General features: G+C 43.5%; 1 protein-coding gene and 1 long non-coding RNA gene across 4 annotated transcripts in view; both read left to right on the top strand.

Moving 5' to 3' along the window:
• The window catches only part of LOC308480618 (uncharacterized protein), a 133826-nt gene extending 128299 nt beyond the window's left edge, over positions 1-5527 (top strand). The window contains exons 1-3 of one of the 3 annotated variants that reach the window (XM_081012380.1): positions 4502-4738; positions 4945-5126; positions 5326-5527. In XM_081012380.1, coding sequence (XP_080868506.1) covers positions 4716-4738; positions 4945-5126; positions 5326-5390 — 270 coding nt within the window. In that variant the 5' untranslated portion in view covers positions 4502-4715 and the 3' untranslated portion in view covers positions 5391-5527. Of the gene's footprint in view, positions 1-4501; positions 4739-4944; positions 5127-5325 lie in introns of those variants that run through there. The other 2 variants (XM_081012381.1, XM_081012378.1) reach the window with 2 other exon arrangements.
• Positions 1-9032, top strand: part of LOC308480652 — a 319498-nt gene extending 310466 nt beyond the window's left edge. Inside the window, exons 2-4 of the long non-coding RNA XR_013988190.1 lie at positions 5553-6663; positions 8327-8556; positions 9012-9032. This is a non-coding gene — a long non-coding RNA (uncharacterized lncRNA). The remainder of the gene's footprint in view (positions 1-5552; positions 6664-8326; positions 8557-9011) is intronic.
• Positions 9033-13120: the final 4088 nt, after the last annotated feature.

Here is a 13120-nt window from a genome sequence, read left to right as displayed (position 1 = left end):
AAGCAAATAAGGAAACTATTGCAGAACTTGGTTCCAAACGTGACTATTGCATGTTCTCCATCATCCCTAGTCTTTAATGTCACGTGCACAAGATTACACCTGTGTAAACTTGGTGGATCAGGTGGATTTCTGGTTGGGTGGGTTATTCGAAATCACAGTACCTTTCACCGGGATGCGAAAGCTGACACAAAATCCCTCCTCCAGGTATTCTGTCACCCCCTTGTTAGGATATGTGTGCAGCAGGAGTAACATGGCTCCAAGAGAAACTGGGGAGGGGGCTAGGGAGAAAAACGTGTCATTTTCAGGCAGGTCCCTTTGCCAATTGGGAGCCTGCAGTACCAGCAGCCGTTCTAAAGTCCTTCTTTCCTGATATAGATCCTGAGTTCCAGAAGCAAAGAAAAAAGGTCTGGCGCAAAAACATTTGGAATGGGGATGTGAGCCACCACAGCGCTCACATTAATGAATGTAGCTACATTTATCCCGGTAGCATGGGCTGTTGTTGAAATCCTAGCACACCCTATGCACCCAACAGACTTCTGAGGTGGCTTCAAGGATTTGGCTACGTCTGAACTCTTCTCCGTGTGGGGAGCAATGACGGAGCTAGGGGCTTTGGTACTGGGAGCGACGGGGGCGTGAAATGTCGCCCACGCAAGCATCCCAATGGGGTGGCACCCACCCCGGATCGGGCTCTTGGCTACGCTGCCGTCAATGGCAGATGGCTTTGCCGTACGATTTCCAGCTCTTTGTGGTTAGGAATATTATCTTAAGTAACTTCGTTAGACTTTTGGACGTGGGATTATTGTTTCCGCCCTCTAGGCAGATGCTGCATCCAAGTTAAGGCACTGAGCCTTTGCACATCCGCTGCCTCCTTGCCTTCCTCACCCCCTCCCAAGAAGCCGAGACAAAAATGCTCTCACATACGCGAGTGCGCCCTCTCAATCCCCCATAAACACACACACAGGTGTGTAGCTGGGCAAGGCATGAACATAATATAAACTTAAAGCTTCCCTCCTCAAAAGAGGCGCAAACCTTGCTTCAAGCCCCCAAAAAGGTTTTCTCAGGAAGATTCCCCCACGGAGAGGGGAAGAGGGGAAGTCCGTCATCCCAAGGGTATAAAAGGGTATAAAAAGAGATATAACAAGAGGCGGGGGAGAGAGGTGGTCAAAAACACTTAGAGCAGCCTTTCTCAACCTGTGGGTCCCCAGATGTTGTTGAACTACAACTCTCATCACCCCTAGCTAGCAAGGCCAGAGCTCAGGGATGATGGGAGTTGTAGCCCAACAACATCTGGGGACCCACAGGTTGAGAACCACTGACTTAACCCGAGGTAATATTTCTGGGTTAGTGGAGTCTGTAACCTGAAGCGTATGTAACCTGAAGCGTATATAACCCAAGGTACCACTGTAGTACCACTCAATTCTGCTTTGGTCAGACCACACCTGGACTAACGTGTCCAATCGCAGGAGGTTGGACTAGATTACCATTGGGGTTCCTTCCAACTCTAAGATTCTATGATTCTATGAAATGGATCTGAATTAATGACAGCCATCCACCAGTTTCACATTTAAAACTGCTTCCCACCCCAGCCCCTAACTGATTACTATATAGAAATAATACATTAAAGTAGGCAAATAATAACTTACAAAAAGGATCAATAAAAGTGTCACCCATTGCCTATAAACCTTTAAGATAACCACATGCCAGATTTTCTTTTCTGAATGAAATAAAATGGTTTAAAACAATTTTTAATAACCAAGAATCAAATGTAGAGCTTGGGGTACATTGAAACAAGGCTTAGATCAACTCCCCAGATGTTCAGTGTCCAGGGGTTCAGTGCTGGCACCCAGAAACTCATGACAAAGGGGAGTCTGGCACCCACAAAGTCATAACATTTCACTTCCTTGCAACCTAAGGAAAGCTGTTTATTGGCAGAACACACTGGGCAGAAACTGAAAGAAACAGGGGGATGAGGAGGTGGAAGGGTGAAGTCTTGCTCCTGTCCATCATAATCCTGGACAGTTTACTACAGGGTGTTGAGAGGGGTTATTTTTAACTCTTAAGTGAGAAACAGCAGCCATAGTCTAGGCCGGAAGTGTTGTCCCTTGGTGACCCCTCCATGTTGAAAAGTGTGTGTGTTTGCAAGGTGTTTCCTGTCCTGTCCAGAAATGCACTGCGCTGCATGAAGCCAGCTGTGGATCTTTTCTAAATTAGGGTTACCAGACGTCCCCGGATTTGCAAATCTGTCCCCGGGAAACATGGCAGCGGCAGCCTCAGCAGCCTAGAGCCAACCTGGTAGCGCAGCTGGCTCTGGCTGGCTTCAGGAGCTGCTTGCTGATCGCTGCCATGGCGCCCATCATTTTTCCTTGCCAGAAGTCCCCATATAATGTGTTGTGCACAAGACACATCATATGGGGATTTCCGGGAAGCAAACTGGCGGGTGCCACAGAAGCAAGCTGCTCCTGAAGCCAGCCAGAGCCAACTGCGCTACCAGGCTGGCTCCGGGCTGCTGACTGCTACTGCTGCTGCCACTTCTGAAGGGGAACCGGGGATGTCTGGTGGTACAGAATTCCTGCCCCCTTCCCCCTTTGTTTTGACTGATCGGGGATGGCTTGGGAGTTGTGGGCGGGTGGCCGTTGCCCAGTTTTTAAAAAAAACCTCTGTGCATTTATGTTTCACAGGGTGCAAAAGAAAAACTTTGCACCTTTATACAATATGCATGTGTGCTTGGGCCCAGGATCTTTTGCTTCACCATCCCAATCCTAAAAAATTGACCTGTTTCAGAACAATTATATACCGGTCTGGAAGGGAGTAAGGAATGATCTGGAGGTGTGGGGTAGAATGAAACTGTCTTTTTGGGGTAGAATCTCTACGATAAAGATGAGCGTGTTTCCAAAGATGTTATTTTTATTTCAGACTATCCCCATTATAAAGGGGGTAGGGATCTTCAAAGAGTGGCAAAGAGTGATTTCAAGGTATATCTGGCAGGGGAAGAAGCCAAGAATAAAATATAAGTTATTAACGGATGTGAAAGAAAGAGGAGGCTTCGCCCTGCCAGATATGAAATTATACTATGAAGCAGCATGCCTATGTTGGTTAAAGGAATGGATAAAACTAGAAAATAAGGAATTATTAGATCTCGAAGGTTTTGATAACAAATTTGGATGGCACGCATATTTATGGTGTGACAAGAAGAAAATTCATAAAGGTTTTGAGAACCACATCTTCAGGAATTCGTTAATAGAAATATGGGACAGGTACAAAAATCTATTGGAACCAAGAGTTCCACAATGGCTATCTCCTTTGGAGGTTATGAGCGTAAAGAAAATTAATATGAGAGGTAAATGGATTACGTATGGTGAAATGGTAATTAAAGAAGGAGGAAAATGGAAATTAAAACCATATGAACAAGTTAAAGATCACGTATATGATTGGTTGCATTATTTCCAGGTAAATGAAATGTTTAAAAAAGATATAAAAGAAAGTGGTTATGTAGAAAAAGATTCAAAGTTTCAAACAGATATAATAAACGATGAATGTAAAATTTTGTCAAAAATGTATAAAATATTGTTGGAATGGTATAAGAAGGATGAAGAGGTTAAATCGGTAATGATACAATGGGCCAAAGACTTTGGGTATAATATTCAATTTGATGAATGGGAAAAACTGTGGAAAGAAAATTTAAAATTTACTGCATGTACGGCGTTGAAGGAAAATGTCATGAAAATGTTTTATAGATGGTACATTACACCGGTAAAACTAGCAAAAATGTATAAGACGTGTAATAAGTGTTGGAAATGTAAAGAAAAAGAAGGAACATTTTATCATATGTGGTGGGAATGTAAGAAAGTGAAAAGTTTCTGGGAAGTGATACACAATGAATTGAAAAAGATGTTAAAATATACTTTTGTAAAGAAACCAGAAGCCTTTCTTTTAGGGATTACAGGAAAGGAAATAAGAAGAAAGGATTGTAAACTTTTTCAGTAAGCAGTTACAGCATCAAGAATTTTATTGGCCCAGAAATGGAAACAAGAGGAAATACCAATGATACAAGAATGGAGAATGAAACTGATACGTGCGAGACCAAAAGTTCATCGAAGACTGGGGAAAGTTTGTAGAATAGCTGAAAAATGTATGTGATGTGCAAACAACGCTAGTGGGGTTTCACGAGGCACTGTAAAAGTTGAGATGTATTGTTAAAGAGAAATAGAAGGGGGAGGGAAGACAAATGGCAATACAAATGAAGGAAATGCGTACTTAAGAGATAAATATGGATGATTGCCAGAGAAGCTGAAGGAAGTCCCAAAAGAGATAATTTGTTAAAACTTGGATAAAATTGTATAATTGTGTTGGAAAATTAATAAAAATTTATTTGAAAAAAAAAAGAATCTTTTGCTTCACCATCCCCACTATGGGCTCCCTGATGCTACTCAGCTTAAAAAAGAAAAGAAAAAAGTGTCCCCGGATTCATTGAAAAAAACTTGGTAACCATATTCTAAATTAATTAAATAAAGCCACTTAACCCACTGAAATATACATTTGAAAAATAATAATAAGAGGAGTGGTGCCCATTGTTAGGCGAGGTAGCTAGAGTGATGATGTCATGTCCTCCATTATGACACGTCCCCTGCTGAGTGACTTGGCTGAGAACTTTGGGCAGAGCAACTATTTGAATTTAATGATTGTATTTAGAGAGAGTGCTTTTGGTTGTCGACATAATGAAGGTTCAGTCGTCTCGCTTGTAAGTAGAATCTCTTATTTCCCCCCTATTTCTTTAGCTATCCCTTAAGATTTAGACACATAGGGAACCAGGTCATGGTTAGATTAATTTTTAAAGATTGTCCTCAGGGCCCCCTTAGATGCTTTCAGGGAAATGGCTGGCAGTGCATGGATAGAGAGTATTGAGGAAATAATCCATTTCGTGACTTTCTTCCTTTTCTTTCCTAGATCCCGCTGTCTGCGCAGGTTTCGAGAGCTGCTGGCCTCCTGTTGCCGTACCACTAAAATCCATCCCCTGGACTGTATGAGGCAAGAAAGTGTAATCGTGGACGGGAGGAAAATTAAACTGAGAACCATCTATGTGAGGCCGAAGGACCAGGGGATGGATGCCACCAGTGATTCCACCAGTGGTGAGTGTTGATCTTTGTTCACGAAGAACAGGGACGCCAGAGAGAATTTGGCTGGCTGGGGGGGGGGGAGGCAGCTCCCTGATTTAAGAAGAGTTTAGGGATTGGATGAGGAAGGGAGAATAATGTGGGCCACTTGGAGATCCTTGCAGTAATAAGAAATGGAAGTATTAAGAATCTTTTCTGTTCTTTTCTCTTCCAGATAGCGGCAACAGTGAGGCCAGCAGCTCTCTCCACCAAGGCCCAGTTTCCCCCTTCCCCAATTAATTTTTTTATTCTAATAAAGATTTTTATTGCAAATATGCCAGTCTTTGGTCATTTTTTTATCCCTGGCGGTTCTTTCCCCTAATAGTATAGGTGCATCTACAGCAGCAAGAATGTTTCTTGCCCAAAAATGGAAAGAAGAAGAAGAAGTCCCAGTAAAAGAAGAAATGGATACAAAACCTTATGGAATATGCAGAAATGGCAAATCTTCCCAGAAAAATAAGAAATCAAGATAACAAACTTTTAAATTTTTTATTAAAACAAGAGGGAGGAGAGTATCAATTAAAAGAATTTAAGGAATTATCATGCAGTTAAACAACATGGATACTATATCATCATTTGAACCAATTATTTAAGAAAGATAGGATACGAGGGTTTGGGGAACAAATATCACAACTGGAGAGAAATCTGCTGGAATGTAATGTAAAAGTGCTGTCTAAAATGTATAAGACATTATTGGAATGGGACACAAAGGATGAGGAAGTAAATTCCTCAATGATACATGGGCAATAGATGGTTCGAATCCTCAGGACGGGGTGAGCTCCCGTTGCTCGGTCCCTACTCCTGCCAACCTAGCAGTTCGAAAGCATGTCAAAGTGCAAGTAGATAAATAGGTACTGCTCTGGCAGGAAGGTAAACGGCGTTTCCGTGCGCTGTTCTGGTTCGCCAGAAGCGGCTTAGTCATGATCTGTACGCCGGCTCCCTCGGCCAATAAAGCAAGATGAGCGCTGCAACCCCAGAGTCGGTCACGACTGGACCTAATGGTCAGGTGTCCCTTTACCTTTACCTTTACCACTGTAGTTTATTGCAGACACAAGTAAACTTTAACTGCATTCAAAAGGTTGTTACTCTTTACCTTCTTAGTCTTATTTTTATCCTATCTCTAACTTTTCTACCTCCCCTCACACAAGAACCAACTGCACTAACTGTCTCTCTAATTCCAACTGCCTGCCAACTGCTTTTCCAACTGCCTTTCCCAACCAACCAACCCACTAAAACCAACCAACTACCCACACCCAAACCTCGGGCTAAGCCCTTTTATAAACAGGTAGGCTCTGCCTCCGGCTTTCCTATTGGTCTACATATTAACCCTTTCTCTCCCCCTGTACAGACATTTTCAAACAAACGGGCAAATGCCACACCAGCCACTGCTCCTGCTGGGAGCTCGCTGAGCTGACAGGGTGGACGCAGTGACCAGCCGGTGACCTCAATGAGGAGCGGCTGCCACAGGGACACAGCGATGTCTGCCTGGAGCCTCCTGTGCCATGCTGATAAGGTGGTTAGGGGGCACAATCTTTGCCTTGCCCCGGGCACTGCCAACGCACACTGCACCGCTGTGTACAATTACACCAAGATTGCTTTTCTGTGGAGTTTTTTCGGGGGCTGATGTCTGTATGATGATTAAATGGCACTAGCTGACTTTTCCTGTCTCCCCTGCCACTGTGTTATACCTGCTCTCTGCATTCTGGTTGCAAAGGAGGTAGCAGCATGTGGAGAAGGTGACAAAATGAAGGGAGGCTGCCCTCACCGTTTCTGCCCTGCTTTGTGTGGTCCAGCCTTGAGCCCTGACCCTGAAAAGAGGATCCAGAGCTGAACTGTTCTAGTTAGCCGGATGCTGAACTTCATGCCTAATAATCACTCTGAAACCATAAGGAGGGAGTTTAATGAACACATCTGTGTTGGCTACTGACCTTTGAGTTGAAAGGAAGGAAATTGGAGTCTTGACCTAAATGTCAAGGTCTATATGGTGAAGTCTACTCTCAAAATGCCATCTATATTAAGATCTCCTGCCTAGTCCTACTTGTTGGCAAATTACATGTTCCGTAATTCCCATCCCTGAAGCCCCACTCCCTTCTTCTCTCATTAAGACTCACAGAACTTCTCCATTCAGCTCTTGCCATCTTGAAAAAGCATCATTCTCCCTCCTTTTCCCTCCAACTACCAACATTTTACATCAGGTAGGAGTTCTCCAGATCTTGTTGATCTACAACTCCCATTATCTCTCGCCATTGTCTATGCTTGCTAGGGCTGATGGGAGCTGTAATTCAGCAAACATGTGGAGGGCAAAGGTTTCTTACACCTGTTGTAAATCTATAACCCTTTTATTCTTTTCACCTCACGTAGTCTATTAAATAGGTTCTTGTCAATGACTGCTTTATAGTCCAACCCTAGGGAGGTTTACTCAGATGTAAGATCCTTTGAGTTAAATGGGCCTTACTCCCAGGTAAGTGCATATAGGAGTGCAGCTTTAGTGGCATGTGAACAAGAGCTCAGATGGCACATTATGTGCCGCAGTCAGTCCAATTATGGGAAGAAAGAAACTTGCTTGAATCAGACAATTGGTCCAGTGAGATAAGTATAATCTAAAATGAATGACAATGTCACTGCAGGGTTTCAGATAGGTGTGTTTGCTAGGGCTACCTGTAGATACCAGAAATTGAACCTAGGTCTTCTGCGTGCCAGACAAATGGTCTACCACTGAACTATGGCCTTTCATCAAGGGTAGGCTGGTCACTCACACATCACAAAAAGGAAAAGCATCGCCAAGAAAGAGGACAAAAGAAAACACAGTTTGCCTGAAATTTTCACATGCTGATTTACATTGTTAACACGGTACCCCAAACACCGAGCAGCAAGAAACTCCAGTTGCTCCAAGCACTTTACAAAGCGTTTGGTTTCCTTGAAATGAAGGTCAGTTAAGATTGTTGTATCTTTAGGATGTATGGTTTTATTTACACATATAAGCAGCCTGAGCTTAGGATGGAGAGGTTTCCAGCATAAACACACCCATAGATCTTGTTTTTCCATTAGGTTTTCAGGGGAGCCCCAAACTCCAGCTTATGTTCAACATATACCAAGACATCCTGTCTCTCCAGTATCTCTCTTTCACATATATATATGTATCTCATAACTTTTGCTATTCTTCTTCTACCTATCAGCCAGGTGAAGTTGTGGGGGACTGTGGAAACAACTCAGAGGTTATTAAGAAGAAAAACGATAAAAACAAGAAGATTGGAAGATGGGGCTTGTGAATATTAAAGCAGCAGAAATATGAGATGATTGGACTCTTACTGAACTCGAAGCATGGGTACCCCCAACAAAAATTTTAAAAATTCGGCAAAATATTTGGATTTTATGATATGTATTGGTATAATTCAGATTAACTACAGTGGTGCCTCGCAAGATGAAATTAATTCGTTCTGCGAGTTTTTTCGTCTTGCAAATTTTTCGTCTTGCGAAGCACGGTTTCCCATAGGAATGCATTGAAAATCAATTAATGTGTTCCTATGGTCAAAAAAAGTCCAAACAAAGCCAAATTTGGTACAAAAAGAGTTTATTAAGTGCTCTTTAAAGTCACACATACTGTAAAGAGCATTTCAAAAATTGAAGGAACAATAATTTAAGTTTCTAAACATGACAGAAAAGCATTTAAAAATCACCAAAGTGTACTGTACATACATTTTCTAAGACTCTGGGGGACAACTCGAAGAAGGTTCCTCTTCCACTCTTTGCTTCTTGCTGAAGAACCTGTCCATGGTCTGCTGCTTCATCCGCCTTTTCAGCACCTCCCTGAAAGACGACATGACCCTCGTATCAAAAGTGTTCGCAAGGTCATATCGCAAGGTCATATGATTGGATTGTTAAATGGAAAACTTAATAAAAATTGTTTTTTTTTTAAAAAAAAGAAGTTGTGGGGTAAAGCCCACCCACTGGTGGAGGAAGGGGTGTGTGGTGGGTGCGGTCCACCCCAGGTGTCATCCCGGGGGGGGAGACTTGCCACGGGCAGCACCCCCCTGGGACATGGCTGGCGCCCTCCCCCTTGGGACGTTCGGTGTGGGCGGGTTGCGGCGCCCCCCTGTGATGCTCCCCATGGGTGGCTCACCACGCCCCCTGGGTGCACGATATGTGCACTGCTCCGGGTGCCGGAGTAGCTAGCTCCGCCTCTGAGCTCACCTACTTGTTTCTTTGACAACAGAGCCTATTATTATTATTATTATTATTATTATTTCATTCTATTATTTATACTTTATACATTTATTTATATTTTATACAGTGGTACCTCGGGTTACATACGTTTCAGGTTACAGACATTTCAGGTTACAGACTCCGCTAACCCAGAAATAATACTTCGGGTTAAGAACTTTGCTTCAGGATGAGAACAGAAATTGTGTGGCGGCAGCGGGAGGCCCCATTAGCTAAAGTGGTACTTCAGGTTAAGAACAGTTTCAGGTTAAGAACGGACCTCCAGAACGAATTAAGTTCTTAACCCGAGGTACCACTGTACACATGTGTACTATGATGAAATATTGTCATCCAGCAGTCCTGATGTGATGAAGCATATTAGTGCTGTGCTTCCAATATGTGCATGCAAGGGCCACTGGTGAAGTGGTCCCTGGTACAGACTGCAATCACAGCAAGCCTGCTCATAATAGGTTCTGTCTGGCATTCTCTGGAGTGTTTTTGCAGAACCCACACCCACCCTATCATTTCTGAATAAATGTGCATAAACACATAGAAAGAGAAGCAAGCAGACTGGTAATAAATGAGCCATCGAGATTGTATCCTGCCAGTTCTCTGGAGAAATATGTTAACCTTAAGACATATTTCGTTAAAAAAAATAAAATGGCAAAATGCAAACGTCTCTATCTCAAGGGAAGCTATAGTTAATATATACAGTGTGTGCAGTAATAGGATGCCTGAGCAACAGAAGGTCAACTACCTACAAACTTTCCTTCAGGCATACAAGGCAAGAGAGAAAAGTGTGTCGACTTTCAAGGTGAATGTACCTGTAGACTCATCTTGTTAGGGGAAGAAAGGAAAGAGACAGGAATGGAACCAAACCCTAAATGTGCATATTTCAGGCAAAGAGTCTGGTGCAATGACTAGAAGAAGAAGAAAACAACAACAGCTGTTTAATTTGTCGATTCTTTCAACAAACAGCCTTTCTCCTGTTATTGTTTCGAAATGGTAGGGGTGCAAACCCAAATTAAAAGCAAGAGATCCTGATATTTAAAAAACAAAGTGTTAAACATGTGGAGGGGACCAGCAGTTTTCAAATTTAGGAGCTTCAGGGAACAAGGGAATCCTGTGCTTTTGCCCTGGAAACCCTGAACATTACAGTGTGTTCCAGGAAACCCATTAAGTAAATGTGGGGCTCCAACTTGGTCTGTTGAGTAGAGCCATCACCCCATACAAAGTGAGAGTATACTCCAGAATGTATCAGATGTTTCCGATTAGTTTCCAAGACCAATTCAAAGTGCTGGTTTTGACCTCTAAAGCGTTAGACGGCTCAGGACCACAATACTTCAAGAACCACCTCTTTCCATATGAACCTACCTGGTCCGGACCCTAAGATCATTTTCTGAGGCCCTCCTTTTGTGCCTCCTCCTTGAGAGGTCCCCATCTGTGGAATGCTCTCCCCAGGTGTTATGTATTGGGTTTAACACATTTTATATTGCAAGGTGCGTTCTAACCAATCATATAAGCGTTGGTAGACGAACGTTCTGATGGCAAGTAAGCGCATGTACTTTCAACCGTCAACTGTTAACGGTCAGTTCATGCTCGGGATTATTATAGTGTTGTCCAGTCAGTTTGGTTCTTGTGTTCCTCTGAGTGAGCTGCTGTCACTGACAAATGTTGAATAAACTTAATTGAGGAACTTATACTGTCTTGGGCTTCTGACTTTTTCCGAATATTTAACACCAGGGAAGTTTGCCTGGCGCCTAATGGTGTATAATGTACCTTTTTAACCAGGTCTTTGGCTGACCTGATCAACATCCCATAATCTTTTAAAATGTGGCTCTTTTTTGGGGGGGGGGGTATTATTGGCTTATTGCTTTTGTTTTGTTTTATATACTGTGATCATTTTATGTGAACCCCCCTGAGACCTCTGGGTATAGGGCGGTATATAAATTCAAATAGTAATAATGATAGCAATAATAATAATAATAATAATAATAATAATAATAATAATAATTTCCTCCTAGATATTAAGGAGATCATGGCTTTGGTTCAATTGGGTCAAGATAGCCTAGGCTAGCCCCATGCAGTGGCGGAGGAAGGGGGCAGAGGGGCGGTTCACCACGGGTGCCAGCCTAGGAGGGTGACATCGCCAAGGGCGGGCACCTCCCCCTTGGGATGCGCACACATGTGATGTGCCATGCCCCCACGTGCGACGTACCACGGACCTGTGTGTGACATGCCACACCCTGGATACCGAAGCCCCTTCCTCTGCAACTGGCCCCATGACCCACCTAGAGGGATCCAGGGCTGACAAAATGCAGCATAGTTGAGCAGCAAGAGATGTGGGAGTAAGAAGACATAAGCAACCACTGACAAATAACAGTGTGGGGCAGTTTTGCACAAGGGCTTTCAAATAGCCCAGCCCAGCACTTTGGCTGTGCATGCCTGTTCCCAGCAGGGAAACAAGCATGTCCAGCCAAATTGAGCAGGATTGAATCTTGCTGCCTGCAGGGGTGCACTCTTCCAGCACGTTCGCCACAGGGATTGTGCTTGGGAAGAACTCCCCAGCAGGCTTGAACCTTCCAATTCCCAGCTAGTGAGCCGAGAGTGCAATACATGCCTTTGATTAACTCAGGACTCATTCACAGGGAATCAGGAATGAATTTTTTCTCTTTCTCTTTTTTCTTTTCTTTTCTTTTCTTTTCTTTTCTTTTCTTTTCTTTTCTTTTCTTTTCTTTTCTTTTCTTTCTTCCTCTTTCTTTCTTCTTACCCTCTTCTTTTGGTCCTTTTCTTTTTGATTTGCTAAGAAGAGATAAAGAGAAAAAAGTTAGATATGAAAAATTTGACTAACTCAAAGTGATGTTTTGTAATTTGTCAACTATTGCTAAAGATGGTCAATTGTAATGAACTGATGTATTAGTTATTGTTATTGTGGATTTTTTTTGTTATTGTTGAATCTTAAATAAAAGTAGAAAAAAAGAAAGAAAAAGGAATGAAACTCACGGGAAACGTGTATCGTTATCTGAGTCTGTAATCTGAGGCACTGTACATGTTTCTCATCCCACCAGTCTCTCCATTGGCCACAGAGGCGTCGGGTTGCACCCAACACTGGGGTGGGGCATTGCACATATGCGCCATCATGTGCATGACACGAGACTGGTGACATCATGCAACACACATCAGAATGAGGCCGATAATGGGAAGAGGCTGCCGCTGTGAGACCTACCAAGGTCCACCAACGCTGCAAGGCCGGCCACTCAGCCCCAACCCAACAGACATGGGAGAGGCTGAACACACCTCAGGCCTATTGAGTTGGCACCTATGTTTGGCCAACATCCTTTCTGCCACCCTCTGCCCCTCCAACAGCCCTTCACCTTCTGTTTACTGAAGCAGCCATGTGGAAGAAAAGGAGAGGAAAGTTCCTATTTGCCTGTTCACTAAAGCGTGTTCTCCTTCAGGCAGAGCACATGTTGCAGTGGGGTCTGACAGGCCACCCCCTCAGTTGCTGGGTGGGATCATTTAGATGACCATTGGCAGTGATTGGGCTGTTTGGGTTACTGGGCTAATTCTGATGTTGCCAATTTGTGGGGTGGAACAAAGGTTTTATATACTGGGCACGCAGCATTGAGTATTCTCTTTTGCTGTGTGCACCGGATCACCTGCCCACCCTCCCCAAATTTGGGCTCTTGCGTTTGACCTTGCTATGCCTGTCATGGGGTCGTCTGCTTTTGGAGCAGGGGCCTGGTAGGAATTTCGTCCATTTGGCAGAT

The sequence above is a fragment of the Podarcis pityusensis genome, assembly GCF_964106645.2.
Source record: "Podarcis pityusensis genome assembly, chromosome: 6".
NCBI classification, from domain to species: Eukaryota; Metazoa; Chordata; class Lepidosauria; order Squamata; family Lacertidae; genus Podarcis; species Podarcis pityusensis.
Note: the sequence above shows the minus strand (reverse complement) of the source record. Positions and strands in the feature narration are given on the sequence as shown.